Source organism: Notechis scutatus, chromosome 4 (assembly GCF_049901735.1).
Source record: "Notechis scutatus isolate UNSWTSFEM ecotype Mainland chromosome 4, rNotScu1.2, whole genome shotgun sequence".
In the NCBI taxonomy this organism is placed as follows: domain Eukaryota; kingdom Metazoa; phylum Chordata; class Lepidosauria; order Squamata; family Elapidae; genus Notechis; species Notechis scutatus.
Genome location: NC_142012.1, coordinates 87,040,523 through 87,063,541, shown reverse-complemented (window position 1 = coordinate 87,063,541; position 23,019 = coordinate 87,040,523). Strand labels below are relative to the sequence as shown.

The 23,019-nt window shown below is 38.4% G+C and overlaps 1 protein-coding gene across 1 annotated transcript in view; it reads left to right on the top strand.

Annotated features, from left to right (window-relative positions):
* Nucleotides 1-23,019, top strand: part of CTNNA3 (catenin alpha 3) — a 767,102-nt gene that overhangs the window by 666,837 nt on the left and 77,246 nt on the right. The window contains exon 14 of the mRNA XM_026672790.2: nucleotides 3,748-3,840. Coding sequence (XP_026528575.2) covers nucleotides 3,748-3,840 — 93 coding nt within the window. The remainder of the gene's footprint in view (nucleotides 1-3,747; nucleotides 3,841-23,019) is intronic.

Below are 23,019 nucleotides of genomic sequence, written 5' to 3'. Positions count from 1 at the left end.
AGCTGATAAGCGCTGTGCGCAGGTGCACAGCACTCGAAAAATACCTTTTTTACTGATTTTTCAACCTCAGCTGTGCCACGCAAAGCAGCTGAGGTTGAAAAAGCAGGAAATAAAGGTCAGGTAAGAGCCCGGGCGGGCAGGTGGGCCAAACAGCAGCAGACACAGAACCGGTTCTATGTCTGCTGCTCTTCAGAGCTACTGGTTCTACAAAGCCAGGCAGAACCAGTAGCATCCCGCCCCTGGACCAGACCCTATAATTTTAAAAATGGAAAAAGTAACTATTTGTGCAATCTGTATTTTTCTCTGTCCATACCCTAAAAGACCAACATTGCTCTACTTAGCTAAATTGATCTATTCCATTCTAGAAATGACGGTTTCAACAAGATGAAAGCATCTTATGAGTTGATTTTTATATGTATGTGTTGTCATTTTTGTATGTGCATATTTTGTATGTCACATAGCTAGCTACCTGATAACTTGTAACTGAGAAATACAATCTTCTCCAACTTTCCCGCATCTATGTTATATATTTCTGTCTGCTGGCTTTGACTGTGCTCTCTGAGCTGAAGTAAGCTTTGAAAGACACCATGAAACTTAAACATCTTTGCAGTTAAAGTTCCAGCCACATTCTAAGTTTACATCAGTCAAGTAATTTCTACACTACATGTATGGCAACTGTGGCTCTGGGTTCTTCGATTCTTCGTTCCTTGGATACACTGAGAGTCATCTTACTCATCACTATGAATAGTAAATTTATTTGTCTTACTTGAATAAAAAAGAGAGTGTAAAGTGTAGATTCTGCAACATAAAACAGGAATACATGCCTCAAAAATATAATATATCCCTATTGTAGAAATCACATGCTAAACTATTTCTTTACTCTGTAGTTATTCCAATATCATTTAAAAACCACATTGACTATCATATGTAACCACATACCATGGGAAACAAACTGACATAAATTCTGCAACAGAAGAGACTGAAGATTGTTGCATAAGGCACCATTAACACAGATATAAAGCATTGCATGGTTGATTGTCAGAAATGGCATTCTTAGTAGTACTTGGGTGGAAGAGTACCATGAAACCCTACACTAGGGCTAAAAACCCCTGAAACCTTCCCAAAACAATGCAAAAGGAAACCACATTCCTATTATTGAAGAGGAAACCATATGGATGTGTTCCTCTAGTTCCAAGGGAATGGGATCTACTCAAGTGACTTAAAAGCCTGTCAACTAATATGTTCAGAACTATCCAGTTCTTTTGTTATAGATCAGGGGTCCCCAAACTTGGCAACTTTAAGACTTGTGGACTTCAACTCCACAAGTTGAAGTCCACAAGTCTTAAAGTTGTCAAGTTTGGAGACCTCTGTTATAGATAAAGGGGATCTTTGGTATGCATCATGAACACAAGAGGGGAAATTGATGCCAGCATATAGTTTTCCTGATTCTTCTCAGTAAGTCTATGGGGGCTGTAGATTGAAAAAGTCAGTATGGCTGACTTGATTTCCACTTCTTTTTTATACATGTTGCACATATGGCATGGTGTTGGATATAAATCACATGATTGCAGCTGCTATCCTGACTTTTGACACCTTCCCATCCTGGATACCTCTGCTCCCAAATCTATTCCTAGTCTCTGATAATACTAAGCTCCTTTCATTGTGGACTAGGACTCCTGCAGAAAGCTTGTCCAGGAGACAGATAACAGTAAAAGTTGCAGTTATACTAGCATATGAAAAAGCTGCTTCAGATTTAGTCATCACATATATTTTGAAAAGGAAGCAAAGCCAATGAGAGAATAATATTTCCATTTTGTTTTCAAAGACTCAAATTATGTTCTTTATGAATGGTACGTAATACGTCCACTTACAATATATACATATTGTAAAGAATAGCTAAGTATCCTACATACTTTCAAATGTAATAAAAACAAAGCAAGCTGCTGCTTATACCCCCTATTTCAACTAATTGATACCATTTGAATTTCATTGCTATTGGAAGGTATTGCGGCCAACTTTTGGTAAATACCACATATAAGAATCACTTGCATAAAGCATCCAGAACATTTTTTAAAAGGTACATTTTATATGTAGTAAGTAATCTTGTACTAATGTGTTTTTGAATTTCCATTAGATGGCATATGCAAAATGTGTGAGAGCTTCATTCAAACATTGTCTAATGCTGTTGTGAAAACAGATACATTGTTTTGTTCTTCAGCACTTATAAAGGAAATTTACAATTGAGTAGGCACAAAATAGTGTAATCAAATTAGTTTCCAGTTAGCTCAAAATATAGCACTTCCTTCATGAGTAATCATTGCATAGAAGTAAAATTATACAATTACACAATGAAACTTTATTGTGGCCTTTAGGGAAGAGAATAAAATAAAACTGTAATAAAAATCTATAAGCTTGTAATTGTTAATAAAGCTAAAAATTAGACTTAAAATACAATAACACTACATAAAAATAAATTAATATAGTAATAATTTAATATATAATATATAGTTTATAATAGTCCTAACTTGGAGTAAGAGGCAAGATGGCAATCTATTAACATGATTCTGCACGAACTCTTGCTGCCTCGTTTTAGTGCTGTTTAAAACTTATTGTACTGCAGATCTCCAGTTGTATGTGCTAGGACAACACTCCCCACTTTTGTAGCTTGGCAGCCTGGCTGGGAGGAGGCGAAGGGATTGTGTGAGTGGTGGGCGCCCACATTCAAGCACAGCTCCACTCGTGCAAGAGAGAAGTGAAGCACAGTTTCGCACTCTTTCAGGCTTCTTCACAGTAGACAGTTTGAGGTTGAAGCTGTGAGGGGTTGAGGCTGTAACAACGGAGTTGGGTAGGGCATTCCAGATGTTGACCACTCTGTTGCTGAAGTTGTATTTTCTGCAATCGAGTTTGGAGCTGTTTACCTTGAGTTTTTATCGGTTGTTTGCCCCTGTATTATTGTGGTTAATTCTCTAAATATCAAAAAGCAACACATTTCAAGCCAGATTTTGATTTTAGGAAATGTAATTTTGTATATTTTGTAGGGGAAGAAGGTCAAGAGATCATAAAATAATGTATTAGAATTTTTTATAATTTTTTTAAAGAAAAATCTGTCGAAACAGTACGTTTCATATGTTAGCCAATAAAATTAGGTATCTATACCCATAAATATATTGTAATACCATAATGATGAAATGTTTGGTAATATCAGCATACAAATCTTGTATTATTATGAGAAATGTAACATGTGTTATTATTACTCTACTGTAAATCTCTAAAATGCTGCAGGATGAGAATATTCATGCTTTTTAGATAGCAGAAGAAGCCTAGAATAACCTCTTCAATTCCTTTTGGGAATCTAGACTAAATGTAGTATTAAAAGATGCCCAAAAGAAATAATCCACAGACTAGATACCTTCCATGCAGAGTTGGTATTCAGCAGGTTCTGACCAGTTCTGGAGAACTGGTAGCTGAAATTTTGAGTAGTTTGGAGAACCAGCAAATACCACCTCTGGCTGTCCCTGCCCCCATCTATTCTCTGCCTCCTGAGTCTCAGATGATTGGCTGGGTCTTCTTTTGTTGCTCTGCACAGGAGAAATGCCAGCTGGGGTGGGGAGGGAATGGAGATTTTACAGTATCCTTCCCCTACCATGCCCACCAAGCCACACCCACAGAACCAGTAGTAAAAAAAAATTGAATCCCACCACTGCTTCCATGGCAGAATTGAATGATAATGTGATGTTTCTTTTCCAGACCCCAGAAGAATTAGAAGATGTATCTGACCTTGAAGAAGATCATGATGCCCACAGTCGCACCAGTATTCAGACAGAAGGAAAAACCGACAGGGTAAGTATGGAAAAAAGCTGAACAGAATGCCAATATATTACTATCTTCTTCCACCAGTTTCAGCATAACATATTGTTACAGCAAAATAGATGCATAATGAACAGGAAAAGATTGAAAGTCTAAATACTAAACATTTAATTAAACTTGCCTGCTCAAAATACAGAACTGTTATATTCCACGAGTTTTACTTTGACTAGCCAGCCTAAAAAAATGGATAGTATTACTATTAAGGAACTTCATATCCTGCTATAAATTTAAATGAGTTTGAAATTATTTTAATATTAGAAGGGCATATCAGTGGGAAGGAAGAAGTTCATTTGGTGTGGATCTTTAAGGAGACTGATAAACTTGCACTCTCTGAATTAACTGTTCTGCCATGCAGAGACCCATATGCTGAATTGAAAATATATACCCATAAATATATAGGAATATATTAGGAAAAGCTGCATTAATAATCAACAGATTATTATATTAAAGTTGCAATACACACACATACAAACATATAGACCAGGGTTGTCAAACTCAAGTCCCATGGCGCATGGGGTACTTAGATCTGAACTGTGGGGCTGCCCTGGAAACAGCAAAGGACCGGCCCGCAGTGCCACTCCCAGCGAAAATGGAGCTCAGGAGGGCCATGCACGGCCCCCTCTGAGCTCCATTTTCGCTGGCAGAGGCCGTCACAGCCAAAAATGGAGTGCAGGAGCCCGTTTTTGCTGGCAAAGCGCTTGGGCTGCCACATGAGTGACATCAAGCTGGCCATGCCCACCCCAGCCCCCAATAACAAAACACTCATGTGTTATTAACTTTATTTATTAACTGAACAAATCAATTGTTCACCTACTACACTGAAGAGCCAACTCAATGGGAAGACCAAGATACATACTGTCAACATGTGTGCCCTGCCAGTCATCAGATTCCCTGTTGGTATAGTGAGTTGGCCAAGAAGGATGTGGAAGTTGCCATGTAAAGATCCTCCTCACAAATGTATAGATTCCACCCCAAGTCCAACATTCAGAGACTGTATACCAGCCAGAAAGAAGGAGGTCAGGGTCCGCTGAATGTCAAAGCCACTATTATGCATGAAACCCAGAGCATCCAGGAGTACATCAGTAAAGTAGAATATGGGCTAGACCTGCCTAAATCTAGATGGGAGCTCCCACAGAAGGTTGGGAAAATAATAGGGAAAATGAGATACTGTGGAATTTCCAGACCCAGATAGACAGGCAAGTATTAAGCAATTAACCAGACCTCGTGGTAATCGACAAAGACCAATAGAGCAGTGGTGATAGATGTAGCAATGCCAAGTGACAGCAATATCAGGAAGAGGGAGTATGAGAAGCTGGAGAAGTACCAGGACCTGAAGAAAGAACTGGAGAGGATTTGGAAAGTAAAATGTCAAAGTGGCCCAGTGATGGTAGGAGCACTCAGGGTTGTGACTCCTACGCAAGGAGAGTGGCTCCAACAGATTCCATATTTCATTGGAGCTCCAGAAAAGTGCAGTGCTAGCCACAGCTGAGATCCTGCATAGATCCCTCAAACTCCCAGGACCTCAAAAGGGATTATTTTATTTATTAACTGAACAATTGTAAACTGTAAATATTCTTAAATTGCATTTTTGTTATGCCTCACCAACAATAACCTTAAAATATACCAAGTAATTCTCACTGCAGTTTATCTGAACCATGTATAGTCCTATTTATTTAGAAATTACAAAAGGAAGTAAAAGCACCATAAATGCATATTTAGATGGCTGTGACAACTTGGGAGTAATTTTTTGGAAAGAAATATAATCAACTCATGCTCCAAATATTATATCCAAAGTTAAGGCACAGTTTTGTTTGCAAGTCAATATTGCAGGGTTATTTGAAAGGGGCACTGAAACGTTTAAGTATGACTTTAATGAGAGTAGCAAATTTTCCTAAATATGTGCATGGTTATTTTAAAAAGCCAAGAGGTCATTCCTTAGAATATTGTTGATTTCTTCTCAATTTCAGAGCTTTAGGGAGCTCCAGAAGCCTAGTGTTGGTCAGTTGTGTGGTTTCGTATCATTAGTCTTTCCACCTTCAGCAAATTATTTGGTTTTTAGAGAAATCATTATTTCTGAGATACCAGCGTTGGTATAATTTCTTTTTCTGGCAACTCAGAGCCTCCCTATTGCTTCTGCTTTTCAGCTTTCCAACCGACTAATTTCTCCACAGAGTTTTAGATCTAATTTTTCCCCACTTCCTCCATTCATAGTCCACAATACTTACATGGCATTTATTTATATGTATTTATGTATATTCAAATAATATAGATTGCATGATAATTATCAATGAATACTTGTGATTATAGAAATGAGATTTAGTCAAATGCTTCCAGTTGAGCTGCTAAGTTTCCATCTGCAGCAATGTCCTTGAAAAGATATCCCTATGTTAAGACTTTTTTTTTTTTAGGTTTTATATGATTATTACGGTGTCTTGTTTGTATTTGGTCATTGCTTCTGTGAGCATCATTAAATCAACCTGATTTTGTACAAGGAATTCACCACAGTGCGTAGTGCTGGCAATTTCAGGAAAAGAAATCTGATACATTCTTTATTCACTTGACTTTAAAATCTAGAATACAGTAGATGGCATAAAATTGATACTGGGGAACACAGTAAAAAATCTGTTTCACTAAAAATTCATGCCTCCTACAATATTATAATAAAATACAAAGTTCTTTGAAAGAAAGGAAATGGGCAGAATAAGACTGCATAATTTCCGTGAAGGGGAATTTCTAACATCTTGATGCTACAGGATAGCTGAAAATCTCCCTGGGAAATAGAGACTCTCCTTCAGGAAAACAGTACACAGTTCTTGGCCATTTGACCTCAGAGCTCGAAACAGGCAAAAAGTGACATGATTCTTTAAAATCTCCCTAAAGCCTTTTGATGTTTTAAAGCTTCCTATCTTTGTTCATATAATAACCATGGGCAAAACCAGAACTACGTAGATCCTTTCTCCAGATGTAAAGCTGAAAGGGAGAAAATGACTTCCAGTCCTTGTTTTTGAATTTTAAAAATAGGAATATATATATATATATATATATATATATATATATATATATATATATATATATATATATATATATATGTATGGTGTTCGGCTTGGTTCGGGTATTTTCCCACGTCATTGTAGTTGTTCTTTTAAAGTTGTAGCAACGTTTCAGCAGAATCTCATCTGCCATCATCAGGCTTCTGTATTGTGTCCGTCTGTGAGTCAGACTTTTACAGTGGTTTCAGATTTGAATTTGGGGCAGCCTATTGCTGTGCCAGAATGGTTTTTTCTTCATCCTGATTGGTTGGGAGTCTTGGTCTGTGTTTATTGGTCTTGGAGTTTGCTGTGTTCTGCTTGATTAGTGTTTCTAATATCTTCTGTCTGTTTTTTGGTTCTTTTTGTATCTTGATTGGCTGGCAACATTGTGTTACTTTATTGGAGGCCTTTAGTGCAGCTTGGCTCCGGGTAAATGGACGGCTATCATTAGTTAGGAAGCTGGGTTTCATCTGGGTGCCTGGTTGGGGTGGTTTGAGCTGGAGGTATCAGGGGGGATCTGTTTGTGCCCAGGTGATTGCCTGGCTTGTGGTGTGGAGATTTTTTTGTTTGTGAGTGCAGGCTTCCAAATGATTGACAGTCTGGTGGAATCATCTCTTCTGTTCATGCTTTCTGGTCTTTTTTCAATCTCTATGGCTTCTCTGATGATTCTGTGGCTAGGGTTTTCTATAGTGGCTAGGGTTTTGGTGCCATTGAAGTTGATGCAATGACCTGTGGCTTCAATGTGTTGGACTAGTGAGGAAGTGTGTTCCAGCTTTTTGACTGCATTTTTGCTTTCATCCAGGCGGGTACTTATTCTTCTATTGGTCTGTCCAATGTATGTGGCCGGGCATGATGCACAGGGGACTTCGATATGCCTTGGTTTTCCAGGTCAATTTTATCTTTGGGGTTTCTGAGGATGGCTGCTATTTTTCTGTCTGTTTTGAAGGCAGTTTTGATGTGGTGTCTCTGTAGTATCTTACTAATTTTGTCTGTAGTGCCTTTTATGTAGGGCAGGACAGCTGTTCCATAGGTCTGTTCATCTTCTGGGTCTCTATTATGTCTCAGTGTGTTTTTGTGGATCAAGCCATAATTTTGCTTTTGTGGAAGCCGTTGGCTATCAGTACTTTGGTCAGGGTGCATAGTTCAGTCTTAATGTGTGTCTTGTCTGCCAGGTGTTTGGTTCTAGTAATTAGTGTTTTAGCCACGGAGTTTATCTGTGCTTGGTGGTGGTGGGATTGGCGTTGAGGTAGCAGTTGGTGTGTGTTTTCTTCTGGTATATGGTGTGTCCTAGTGTCATCTGTTTTTGTAGATTAGTACATCTAGAATGGTAGTTGTTTGTTTGTTTCTGTTTCCATGGTGAACTTGATTTTGGTGTGTCACTGTTTAGGTGTGTTAGGAAATTGTTTAGGTTTTCTTGTCCATGGGGCCAAATCACGAATGTGTCATCGATGTATCATTCGTGATTTGGCCCCATGGACAAGAAAACCTAAACAATTTCCTAACACACCTAAACAGCGCACACCCCAAAATCAAGTTCACCATGGAAACAGAAACAAACAAACAACTACCATTCCTAGATGTACTAATCTACAAAAAAACAGATGGCACACTAGGACACACCATATACCAGAAGAAAACACACACCAACCGCTACCTCACATTGAGACATAATAGAGACCCAGAAGATGAACAGACCCATGGAACAGCTGTCCTGCCCTACATAAGAGGCACTACAGACAAAATTAGTAAGATACTATACAGACACCACATCAAGACTGCCTTCAAAACAGACAGAAAAATAGCAGCCATCCTCAGAAACCCCAAAGACAAAATTGACCTGGAAAACCAAGGCATATACGAAGTCCCTGTGCATCATGCCCGCCACATACATTGGACAGACCAATAGAAGAATAAGCACCCGCCTGGATGAACACAAAAATGCAGTCAAAAAGCTGGAACACACTTCCTCACTAGTCCAACACATGGAAGCCACAGGTCATAGCATCAACTTCAATGGCACCAAAACCCTGGCCACTATAGAAAACCCTAATCGCAGAATCATCAGAGAAGCCATAGAGATTGAAAAAAGACCAGAAAGCATGAATAGAAGAGATGATTCCACCAGGCTGTCAATCATTTGGAAGCCTGCACTCACAAACAAAAATCTCCACACCACAAGCCAGGCAAACACCTGGGCACAAACAGATCCCCCTGATACTTCCAGCTCAAACACATCCCAACCAGGCACCCAGATGAAACCCAGCTTCCTAACTAATGATAGCCGTCCATTTACCCGAAGCCAAGCTGCACTAAAGGCCTCCAATAAAGCAACACAATGCTGCCAGCCAATCAAGATACAAAAAGAGCCAAAAAACAGACAGAAGATATTAGAGACACCAATCAAGAAGAACACAGCAAACTCCGAGACCAATAAACACAGACCAAGACTCCCAACCAATCAGGATGAAGAAAAAAACATTCTGGCACAGCAATAGGCTGCCCCAAATTTAAATCTGAAACCACTGTAAAAGTCTGACTCACAGACGGACACAATACAGAAGCCTGATGATGGCAGATGAGATTCTGCTGAAACGTTGCTACAACTTTAAAAGAACAACTACAATGACGTGGGAAAATACCCGAACCAAGCCGAATACCAATCTTTTAAATGGTTTCTAAAGAAACTTCTTCCTAAAAGTTATCCTAATTGACTTATGACTGTGATTGGAATTGGGCTATTCATGCTGTAGATAGAAAGAAATATCAGAACTAAAATAAAAACATTTTAATCCGACCTTAAAGTCCTTTGATAAACAATGTAATTCAACCACATTGGATGTATCATCTGAATTGGCCTTATTTAGCTTCTATAGTTCCTCAGTAGATATAGGACAATGAATATAAGAAAAGATACTTGTGGAACATAGTGTGACACAGGTCAGATTATCCAGGATTATCCATTCCTTAGTGCAGAAAATTACCAGAAAACTCAACATCAAAAAGAATAATACAAAGTTAACATTCCTTCAACAATTGTCCCTAGTTAATTGGTTGATGTGTATTAGATCATGATAATAATATTGTATCCAATATAATGCAACTACAACTCCTTAAGAAACCTACAGGGACATTATGTTATTTATATAAACCTTTTATAATCGTAGAATATATCTTGCATCCAGTATAATGCAACTACCACAACTCTTTAAGAAATCTACAGAGATAATCATGTTATTTATATAAACTCTTGGGATCATAGAATGTATCTTAGTTAATATACAAGAGCTAATGGGCTTGCTATCCTCTCAAGTAGTTAATAATACTTTCTAATTTTATCCCCACATAGAATAAAACTGAAGATGGATCATAACTATTTATGAGAAGTTTTCACTGCTCCAAATCACGTTCATATATTAATGGGATAGTAAAATGCTTTCAGGCTAAAACTGTAGCTATATTTATGGAGTAAAGGCACTTAATCATACTTATTTGTATCTTGGGGCATTTTGAATCCAAATTCAACTTCTTATACTTTGTTTTTATATATTAACACTATATATATTAACAGCTTTCTTTTATAAGGAAAATGATCAGATAGCGCAAATCAGAAGACTCTGCTAAGTTCTTTGGTTTTTCAAACAGAAACTATATTGGCACTCTCTGGGATGTTTATTGTAAAAACATTAAACCCTCACACACTATATTGATTGGGATCATTAAATAAGCACCTCACCACTCACAAACATTCATTTGGGGTGGGGAATATGAGTTGGAAGAGCTTTTTCATCTGGAGAACCTCAACCAATACCCAAGGCGGAAGGAATGTAAAAGCAAATCAAGATGTCAATCATGATCGCACAAAGTCCTATTTGTCATACATGTGATATGTCATATGTATGATGCCCATAAAAAATGGAGGGCATTCATCACATAGTGTCAGTCCTTCAAGGTAGGTCAGGTGTAGAAGAGGAGATAAATGGCAGGGGGTTCCTCATAAACAAGCAACACTAAATGGAAGATTGGATGAATCTTTATTGAAGAAGGCAATTATAAATGAAAGGCCATTGTGATAATTTTCTTGGTAACTGGGGGGAGGGCAATAAGTTTCGAGTCCAGCTTTTTAGACAGATATGGACAGAAGGTGAAAATTTAATGGAAATATGTTTTTAAGGTCCCCTACTGCAATATTTGCTTGCATTTGTTGCCAAGTTGTATGGAGGAAGAGTATGCAAGCTTACCTTCTGGTTCTAGTGCATCTGGTTGCTTGTTCTGTAAACCAGAAATATATGTGATAAAAATTTAAATGGTGAAAAAAATGTGCTGGTCAGATCTGACCAGGCATGGGGAAGCAGGTCTTTTATAGTTGTTCCAAATTGCTGGAATACTGCTTTCATCACAAGCAATCTTTATTGAAGATGCCACCGTTCCTTTCAGTTGAAAGCATCACAATCAGAGTCAAGACTGCTCGACAATTACTTGATCTATAGGGCATTGCCAGGTGTTTAAAACTGCTATACTAAGAAGCCTGAGATCAAAGGCAGTTAAATATTCATGGCCATCTTTCTATAGCCTATAATCATCAAAGAAGAATATATATATTTTATATATAAAAAATAAGGTTGCAGATGGGGGTGGTGCATGAATTCTTTTTTCACATTGTCACCTAGAAATATTTTTAAAGTTGCTAACTCTCAGGTAGACATGGAACCTTGTCTTTTAACTGGGATCTTATCTGTCAGCTCCTAATGACAATACAGTCTCATGTTTGATGCGGCAATGCAGTTGCTTCCTTTTCTCCAAATACATCCACAAATGCTGAATACTTTTCTGGATTCAACACACTATGCTGGAGACAGAGATGGATAAGAATGGGAGGCTTGCAAATGTGGCTGTTAACAGTTTGACTTTCTCCCTTGCTCCCGATGAAAATCTGGATCACAAGTTTGCAGACAATCAATGCTTAGCATAATAAAGACATGTGAGAAAGCTGTGACATAAAATATCAAGAATGTATGGTTGCTTATTGTCAATTGCAAGAGAGTTGTGTGTCGTACAGCAGAACCACTTCAAAGTGCTTGTCTCTTGATTGTTTACACCAGCATAGATTTCTCTAACAAATGTGTATGAGGAAATTAATTTGTTGCATTGTGGCCTCATCTATGAATTTAAAAGAGTAGAGAGAGTCCACAGTTCCACAGATGCTGCACTCTGCAGTTGACTCAGAAATCTATACTTTAGTTTGTGCCAATCATGATTTATTGTTCCAGGGAGCCACAAAATAGAAGCATCAACTGGAGTTTGTTTCTGTACTTATCCTGCTTGCATGGGTTTTTCAACCTAGTGTCCAAGTAGGACACAGGGTGAGACAGTGTTGGAGAGAGGCTGTAAAACCTTAATATTTCTTCTGTGCCTCAACTTTTCCAGTTCTCCATCAATTCATATACAAAGTTGGAAAGGTTCCTTCAAATTTGCTGGTGTGCCTTGTCTCTCTGACCCATTTCTCAAGTTCATCAGCAAGTCCTTCCTAAAATCTGAGCAAGATCATTCAGTCTGGCACTTAATTAAAAATCCAATAAGTACTCATGAACTCTGTGGTTTCTCTGTTTCAGCTTGCAAACCTCTCAAACTGCTGCTGCTCCCCCAACCAGATCATTAACTGTACCTCTAAATCTTTGCATGAAGTTCTGGTAATTGTTCAGTAATGGATCACTGCCCTCAATGAAGGGCATGGCTTATTTGGCTGCTCCTTCTTTCAGCAGACTCAGAATAAAAGCCACTTTGGCTGTAGAAATTCTGCTGTCTGATCTACCATAAACAGTTCACAGTAAGTTGCAAAAGCCAGAAATCGATCCTGGGTTCCCCCACACTTTCCTGGCGGACTCCCATGAAAGGAAAGACATATTGATTGGGCTTTAGGCTGCTGGACTGCTGGCTGAAGTAACCCCAGTCTCAAACGCTGATTAGCTGTAGCATGACATTTTACAGGTTATTTCTATATCCCTTTTCCTGTTAATATTGTAACAATACCTGAACAAGTTATTCTGCTAGCAGGAGGATGCCCTGAGGATCTGATGCCATTTCCACGAACAAAGGCAGGCTCTTTTATTAAAGAGTACTGTAGTGAAGCTTTCAAGATTGGGGTAGGCCATGTCAGGAAAAGACACCATAAGAATTACTGGAAGTCTATTATTGTAAAGTATAATAACAGAACCCTGAGAGTCTGCCAAATTTGTCCACTCTTCTATCAAAGAGAATTAAGACAGACTTGTATTTCTTTCTCGCACTCTCTTCTTTTCTAGGGATAAACTGATGTTTATTTAATTGCTCTTACATTCTGACTTCTCCAGAGATGGTCACAGCCACCATGTTGGTTTTCTAATCACACGAGAGTCAATGGAACTAAAATGGACAGGGGAGTGCTTTGAAAACCCCTCTACATTTTCCCACCTAAGGGAAGATAATATGGAAAGGTTACATTGCTGGTAGACTACTGATATTTTCTGCCAGGGAACAAGTTCTGAGGATTGGACTAGATCAGGGGTCCTCAACCACCGGGCCACTCTGTACCGGGCCGCAAAGAATTTTTTTTTAAAAAAAATGGCGGCTTTCTTCGCCTTCGGTGAATGCTGCTGGGATCGGGGATCAAGAACACAAATGAAAGAAGGGGAGGGAGGAAGCAAACCGAAGCCTGTCCTGCTCTCTGGCTCAGCGGCTTCGGTTTCCTCCTGCCTCGTTCTTCTTTCAGTCGCTTCTCGCTCTTCCACCAGCCCAGGAAGAAACTGCTTCAAAGAAGCTGGGGGTGGCTTTTCCTGTCACCGCAGCTCCTCCGGCGCCCTTACCCCCACCCCGCCCGCCCGCCGCTGCCATTTCAGTGCTCCGTTCTGCCTGCCTGCCTGCCTGGTTGTTTGGGAGCAGCTTCGGCTGAGAATAATAACTATTCGTCTCTTTTATCAGCCGAAGCTGCTCCAAACGAAGGCAGGCAGGCAGGCAGGCAGGCAGGCAGGCAGAACAGAGCACTGGGTTGAACGCGCTGGCGGGCGGGGTGGGGGTAAACGGGCGCTTGGAGGAGCTGCGGCGACAGGAAAAGCCACCACCCCCGGCTTCTTTGAAGCAGTTTCTTCCTGGGCTGGTGGAGCAGCAAGAGAGCGACTGAGAGAGGAACGAGGCAGACACCTGAGGGAGGGAGACACCTGAGGGATGGGGCTGAGGGAGGCAGGGCCGAGGCGCTCCCTGACTTGGTGAGTTTGCTGGCAGACGTTTATTACCCGACTAGGTAACAACATCAGATGTTACCTAGTCAGGTAATGAAACGTCTGCAAGCAAAACCACCAAACTCGGATTCTACCCCCGGTCCTTGAAAAAGTGTTTGTGCTTGAAACTGGTCCCTGGTACAAAAAGGTTGGGGACCACTGGACTAGATGACCTACAAGGTCCCTTCCAACTCTGATTATCTGTTAATCTGTTTAACTTATTATTGAATGAGTCTTGGCTAATAGTGCAGATTGCAGCATAGGGGACAATAATGCAAACTATTTTCTAACTATTTCACCAGATTCGAAAGAGGAGGCAGGAAATACCATTTCACTCATAAGAGAAAGATGGGATAAGGGAGGAAGAATGGAAGGAGGAGAGGCTAATCCCAAAGCTATCTTCTGCAGGGAAGGGCCAAAGGGGAGGGATATTTCTCTGAATAATTACCAAGGAAAGAGGAAATTAACATTCTCCAGCAAGGGAAGGGGGATTAGAAACAAACATGGTGTTTTTTTCACGCAATTCCCCCAAAATATCCAATACTTCTCTAGTTTAACCATCAGGAAGAGGTTGTGAGCAAAGCAACAGGATTAATTAATTTTCATTGTGGTAGACAACTTTTGTAAATTCATTCTGATGATTGCAATGTTGGGTATAAGAAAGGTGAACTCACCTGCCGCACAAGCATTTCTTCCACTGATAATGACACAAGTTGGCTAAACATTGGATCTAGCCACAGGGCTGTTGAAGAGATGCCAACTGGCCACTTATTTTGGCCACTATTTTGGAGAGCCACCAAACAATGCTGCAAAAGGGTACCTTGACCAGCAGCTGTTTCTTACAAACACCAGAGGAGCAACACTTCTTGAAGTAGCCCATGTGAAGCATCCTTCTCCCCATTTCATGCTGGCAACTGGTAATCAAAGCATGTTAGCAGATCTTATGCAAACTCTGCACAGATAATTCATACAGTGTGTGGTGTCACTGTCCAGATATGCTTAACAGCAAAAAGAAACTGTATAGAAAGCCAAAGAGTTTAACTGCATTTTAAAGTCATCCACTTTGAGGACATACTGTGTGAAATTATTGTTTCCTATAAAGATGAGTAAACAAAATAGCTGGCAATTAAAGTACAAACACTCCCCTTTGGAATCTAAATTATGCCTTAACATTACTGTGTTTGAAGGGTAAGACAAACAGGATTTCCTCAAAGTACATTACACTAACTGCTTTTTTAATTTTTCACAAATATAGATGAAAGAATGGTGTATACATTGCACAGTAACTTTCTTTGAGAGATTTATTTCACTTGAAACCATATTACCCTGAAAATCTAGATGATTTTTCTCATGAAATTTAGTCAATACTAAATTTCAATAATATTAAGAATAAAAATAAATAAAACATGTCTTGGAGTTGTTTCCTAACAGGCCATCAAGGTAAACTGGGTTTGTAAACTGGGTTCAGATTCAGTAATTCTGTAGTTTCTTTTTTATGGCTTAGTAGTAACCCGTCCAGTGTGATTTCTTCAACAAACCATGATTAAGCATATTATCATTACTATGACCGTATGTTCTTTTAAGAATTACATAATCATTACAGAATTACAGAATAATTCTGTATTGGATCCTAAGTTTCCAAACAGACAGGAAGCAGCAGGTGAAGCTAGGCAGAATCACATCTGATACCTGTATAATTAGCACAGCCTCCTCCCCAAGGCTGTGTGCTTTCTCCACTTCTCTTCTCCCTATATACCAATGACTGCATCTCAAATGATCCATCTGTTTAAATAATGAAGTTTGCTGATGACACAATAGTGATTGGTCTCATTCGAGAAAACAATGAATCTGCATACAACTTGCCTCATGGTGTAACCGGAACAATCTGGAACTGAACACACTCAAAACCATAGAAATGGTGGTAGACTTTAGAAAAAACCCTCCCATACTACCACCTCTTAAAATACTAGAAAACACAGTATCAACAGTTGAGACCTTCGAATTTCTAGGTTCTACTATATCACATGACCTAAAATGGACACCAAACATCAAAAACATCATCAAAAAGGCACAACAAAGAATGTTCTTTCTGCGCCAACTCAGAAAGCTCCAACTGTCCAAGGAGCTGCTGATCCAGTTCTACAGAGGAATTATTGAGTCTATCATCTGCACCTCTATAACTGTCTGGTTTGGTTCTGCAACCCAACAGAACAGACACAGACTTCAGAGGATAATTAGGACTGCAGAAAAAACAATTACTACCAACCTGCCTTCAATCGAGGACCTGTATACTGCACAAGTCAAAAAGAGGGCTGTGAAAATATTTACAGACCCCTCACATCCCGGACATAAACTGTTTTAACTCCTTCCCTCAAAATGACGCTATAGAGCACTGCACACCAGAACAACTAGATACAAGAACAGTTTTTTTCCCGAACGCCATCACTCTGCTAAACAAATAATTCCCTCAACACTGTCCAACTATTTACAAAGTCTGCAGTACTATTACTGTTAATCTTCTCATCACTCCTTATCACCCATCCCCTACCACTTGTGACTGTATGACTGTAACTTTGTTGCTTGTATCCTTACGATTTATATTGACTGTTTCCTAGTATGATTGGATTGCTTATTGTACCCTATGACTATCATTAAGTATTGTACCTGACAATTCTTGACTCTTGACGAATATCTCTTTTCTTTCATGTATACTGAGAGTATTTGTACCAAGACAAATTTCTTGTATGTCCAACCACATTTGGCCAATAAAGAATTCTATTCTATTCTATAACTAAATTGGAAGGGACCTTGGAAGTGTTGTAGTCCAACCCACTGTCCTTGCTTAAAGATCAATCACTTAACAATTGTTCAATGTTTATGACAGCCTTGGAAAGGGTACTTTACAGCCTGTAAGCAATTCTGACTATTATAACACATTGCACTCCACCCCACACATGGTCACTTGATTACATTTCTGGCCTATGTCAATCAGTTCACATTTACAATCAGTTGCAGCATGACTACAACTTTTTGTTGTTTCCAGAGGAAAAACAACACCCATTGGGTATGCTGGATTTGCTTAAATGACCAAGTGATTTCCTTAAGAAGTGAAGTAACTCTTTATGGCCAACCAAAACATTCTGAAATCCAGCCTTTTTAATGAGTTCTGTGAGTGGTTCAACAAACTCAAAACATTTTATTTCTGATGAACTAACTTCATTTTGAAATTTTAAGATGTATACTTTGTGTTTCCTAAAATTTAAGACTCATTGGTTTACAAAAAATTGATATTCCAGTCTCTCATTTCACATATCATATTAAAGTATTTTTTTTTAATTATACATAAAACCGTTTTGCTGATTTCACTTCAAATTTGGTATTTCTTAAAATTCTTAGTATTCCAGTTGCCTTTGATTAGTAAAGCATCTGGATGTGTTTTTCTTCAATACATATTGAAAAGCAGTGATAAATTTATAACAACCGGCAAAATCATAACATTTAGAGTTTGTAAAAACAATACAGTAATAACAACAACATTAAATATTATGAAATGTCAGGTTCTTATTTTTTATTTAGTGTTCCCCTAATGTATACATTCCTGTGTACCTTTCAGTTATGTGCTTTGAAAGCATAAGGAGTAAAGATTAACTGAATTTCATTAAGCTCATATTACTTGAGTCTATTAGCATACAAACTAAATAATGTGTCTAAAATTCAAGAACAGAATTGAAATTCCTAAGCTAAATGAGGGAACAGATGTGTGGATCAAAAGAGGAAGAAAACAGGGCTAAATAAAATATTATTTCAAGTTTTTTCCCCCCTTCATTCAGGGTTGATCTGCCATACATGGAGACATAGATAAATTCACAGGCAGGCTACTTATAAAACATGGACTGTTTTTGCATTGAATTCTTTATTCAATTAATCATTTATTTAACAAAAGATGTATGAATCATTTCATATAATTTCTGCTTGCCCTTCTTCTTCCCTTATGAACATCATAATAATTGTAGTCCTCAAATACTCCATTTGTCCCTGAATTTTAACAGCTGGTTCGAATACTACTGACACTTCCACCAGAATCTTGATTTCTTTCAAAAACAGTTTGCCTTGTATCTTTGGAGACAATCCATCTGAATTTCCCCCCCTTTGGCTGTTTTTCTTCATCTTCATTTTAAAAATAAAGAGTTAGATGCTCCCCTTAACCACGCACTTGTATTTGAAGCAACATTGGCACAGCCAAAGACCAACTGACCATAAGATCTAAGTCATGGGATGGATTAGGAATGTTCATCAGTACTGATTCTATGGGTCTCAGAGAACAGAGCCCTAGCAATAGATTACCCATAGATTCTGCACAGGGTTGTCCATGTGGTTTCTCTGTAGAAGATTCTATAATTAATATATAGCAGGTGGAAAAAGGTAAGCATCCATTTCCATCTGGACTCTGGTTTGAATCTGAAAAAATGATACATGCACATTGTATATGAAGTTAGAGTGCATTGTATTAGAGAGTGTTGTATGGATTTTCTAGATAACAGCCACCATTTTGAATTTTACTTGGAAACCTATCCAGCCAGGTTAGTGCTTAAGGAGGGACTAGAACTTATGCTTTCCTACTTTCTAGCCTGGTGTATTAAATCACTACACCAAACATGCTCTCGTTGCATGCTAAGGATCCAAGTTAAATCGTCACCATTACAGGAAACTCGTCCATCTGAATAGAAGTTACTGCAGATCAAAAAACAACTAACCAAAATAATATTCTATGTTATGTCCAAGCTGCTGAAGCAGTGGTCAAAAATTTAAAAAGGGGGAAACTCTAACTTGCAGCTTGGAATGAAAGAAATTTTAATTTAGTCTACATTTTAACTGAAGTGATCTAATATGTACATACAATGCTAACACATATTTTTCATTCTGTACATATATGAACATATTAGAAAAGAATGAACATTTTTGTTTAAACTTTGGAAACAATACCAAAATGATTTTATATTTGTTGTAAATCTTTTACAGAAACTGCAGTAATGGGATTGAATGGATTTATGATGAATCCAACATCATTATGGGACCAGTAAACTGATTTGTCAAACAATTGTATAATTTTATAACATATTTTCATAACTAAAGTACACAAAGATCAAAAGAACAATATGAGGTTAGAAAATTGTTTTGAGCTGAAATTTAAACTTCAGTCAAATGTAACTGAAAACCTTCTCAACTCTTTTTTCTATGGAAAAATAGTTTTCAGATTATCCCCTTTATGATGAAAAGTCCTTGTACCTCTGACTTAGCCATCAGAGAAAATTACCACTGAGATCAGTTCCTGAGTCTGATTATCATGCATGATTTATGAGCAGGAAGGCCCAGCACTATTAAGTAGGTGAGAAAAAATAAATGACCTAAAGAAAGTTGCTTCTAACTGTGTTGCTTGTTAGGTTCTTAAATGTAGAGTTCAGTAATTGTAGAACAAAGAAAGGTCATGAACCTTTTAAATATCCCAGTGTATAGGACATGTTTTCAATATATTTATCAAACTTGCTTAAAGCTAATTGGAATTCTAACACAGAAGTTATATTCTATTTCACAATTTGCATGATTTTAAATAATTAATCTATCATATCTATAGAACGTATTCAGAATACATTGGAACATTACCTGCATTTACCTTTTCCTTTACATGAACTACCCTCACATTCATGGAGTTGCTTGCCTCCATGCAATAAAGTTGCTTGCTTCAGCTATTTACGAATAGCTCTGGTTGTGCCTTACAAGAACATTCATAATCTTTGAAATGGTATTATGCCATGCATGATGGCATCATAGCTTCTGCTGGATCCATAATCATATGGGCTAGAACATACTATAAACAGAGGGGGGTAGCAAGTATGTCTTCACACTCTGTCCACTTTTCACATATGGCAAGGCCTTCTAAAAAGTGGAAAATGGTAGGAGAACAAAGCAGATGGGACCAAGATAGAGGTGGTATTCAGCAGTTCTGACCAGTTCTGGAGAACCGATAGCGGAAATTTTGAGTAGTTTGGAGAAACGATGGTAACAGTGGGGAGGGAATGGAGATTTTATAGTATTCTTCCCCTGCCATGCCCACCAAGCCACACCCACCAAGCCACACCCACAGAACTGTAGTAAAAAAAATTGAATCCCACCACTGGACCAAGATAAAAATCTTTGACATCATTTACATCAAGATTAAATAAGGCATTGTTAAAATCTCTAATTTTGAGTTGGACATCTGACAATCTTATGATCACTGCTGACAGAAGTCTATAACATCATAGTTGCCTTTTTTGAAGTTATAATTGGGGATTACGTCATTGTGATGATTTTTGTGTATGTTGAGATTGTGGTCACTGTTGGAAAACGGTTCTTTAGTTTGTATTCCATAAATTAAATTCAAACTATTGCAGAAGATGAGATTGAGGCAGTTGTTTAGTCTAGTATTGTTCGTTACTAGTTGTTCCAGTCCCAGATTTGTAACAGCATTGTAGAAGGTTGCACGTATGGGTTTAGTTGTACATTCGTTTAAGGTCCAGTTAATATGAGGTAGATTCAAGTCACCAAGAAAGATAAAAGCGTGTGGGCAGGATGCTGCCCATGTTAGTCGTGAATTTAGCTTGTTTACATGTTCAATGTCATAATCAAGTGCTCTGTAACATAGTAAGAATCAAAATGTGATATTTAAGGATAGTTCACAGATGATGCTCTCAGGAAGAGTAAGCTCCTAGGTAACTTGGATGTTTTTTAGATGCAAGGACTTTTTATAGAAGATAGCAACATCACCTCCTCTACGAATTTCATGATCTGATTGGTAAACATGATAGTCTCTTACTGTGGTAATGGAGTCAGGGAGAGATGCATTGAGCCATGTTTCACAGACAAATATGATGTCGAATTTAGCCATATTTAGTAAGAGGAGAAATTCAGGTATTTTATTCACAAGGCTTCTTGCATTGAGTAGATTGTATTTAAGGCCAGCTGTAGTTGGAATTGAGGTAGTTAGGGGCGTGCATGCCTAGTCTTGGGTGATGGTGGAATAGTTGAAGTAGGACTGTGGTTGAAGGTTAAAGCTGAGTTGCAGGTTGTGTGACTTACTTTTGATACAGTCAGCACGGTAGTCATTGTACAGGTCCTTCCATTGTCTAGACGTTTTTTGAGTTCTGTGCAGAGTACATGGGAGCGGGAACGTTGCTGTATGGTTAGGTCAGGGCGAGAATGGAGGTTCTTATGGTTGGTGTTGCTTTTGGCAAGTGAATTTATAGTATAAATGAATTTACGTTTGCTTGATTCATTTTTGCAAATGACCCTGCAGAAGCATGGGTCCACACAGCTGTCTCGCTTTTTGAGCTCTTGACCAATGCAGGAAATGTCAAGTATTTCATCAGGGGAGATGGTTGATGCTTGATAATCACTGATGATGTTTCGGACAGTTGTGATGTCATCATTGTCATTGATGTCCTCTAGACCAAATAAGATGGTGTTTGGACATTTCCGTTCATGCTCAACAGCTTCTCTGATGACGATTGGGATATCATCATTTGTCTGATTTATGTTTTTTTGTGGATTGGGTTGTGGATTGAGTTGTGGTTGTTGGGTAGAGATGTGGTTTGTAGCTATTGGATGTTCAGGTTTTTGCATTGTGTCTTTTTTTTCAAGGTTGGATAATCTTTCTTTTAAAGCATCCAGGGATGCTACTATGGTGTCAAGGGATGTTATTCGTGTTTCTATGGTATCAACTCTTTCAAACAGATCTAGTTTGAGTCTGCATGATTTGCAGAGATATGGAAACTCATTGGATGATTCTAGGTATTGAATCATTTGCTCGGGTAATCCCAAGCAGTCATGATGAGCGTATTTGTTACATAGAGAACATTTGATGGAATTTTCATTTTCCTTTAGATACATTATCCTTTAGATATACTGATACAGTTAATGAGGTAGAAAATGTGTTAGTTTTGAGGTAATGAATTAATCAGTATTTGATTAAAGTAATGAGGTAGTATTGAGTGTCTGCAAGGAAAGGGTTAATTGTTTTACTAGCAGCTGTTATTTACTGGGTGGGAGGAATTTATTGCTCCAATGGCTGCTGCTATTATGCTGTAAATAATAGGCTGTAACAGGATGTTCAAAAGCACGCTGGATTATTGAAAGAGAGCAAAACTCACTGAATTAAAACACTTTAACTACAATCAATATGTCTCTGAATAAGATTGTTTTCCAATAGTTTCCCAAAGTTCTTCAAGTTGAGTAGTAGTAAAAATATAGTCCAGAAATTTGGGTTAACCAATCCAATCTGTCCTTTACTTTTCAAGTTACTTCTAGCTGCAATATCTTTTTTTTCTTTACTAAATCTGACAGTCACTCCCGATCATTAATCGCAGCAAATTTCCTCCTTTGAGTCCCACTTTCCAAGGAAAATTCCACTGCAGAAATTGGAGTGATTCTTACCAAGACTAAGCACACTGTTCCAAGATCTTTCCTTTCTTTTTCACTTCTGTCTCAGCTGCCTGCCTGGCTTCGATTCAGCCATACTGGCAGTTCTCTTTTTAGTTCGGATGGAGGGGTTTTCTTTGGGTCAGTCGAGGAGACTCTCCTCTCCTCGCAACCACCGAAGTATCCCTCTGCCTTTACCACCCATCCAGGGTAACTTTTGGCTCCTAAGAGCCTCAGGGCTTGAAGAAATTGGCAGGACTTCACGGAGCTGCCGCTCGTCCGCACCGCTTCATTGCTTCGCCGGAAGCATTTTATTATAGTCCAAGGGATATAAAAAGAAAACATTAGAAACAAAACAAACAATAAACTGCAAAATATATGAATGAAAGAATAATGTTTAAAGTTACCGGTGCTATTAA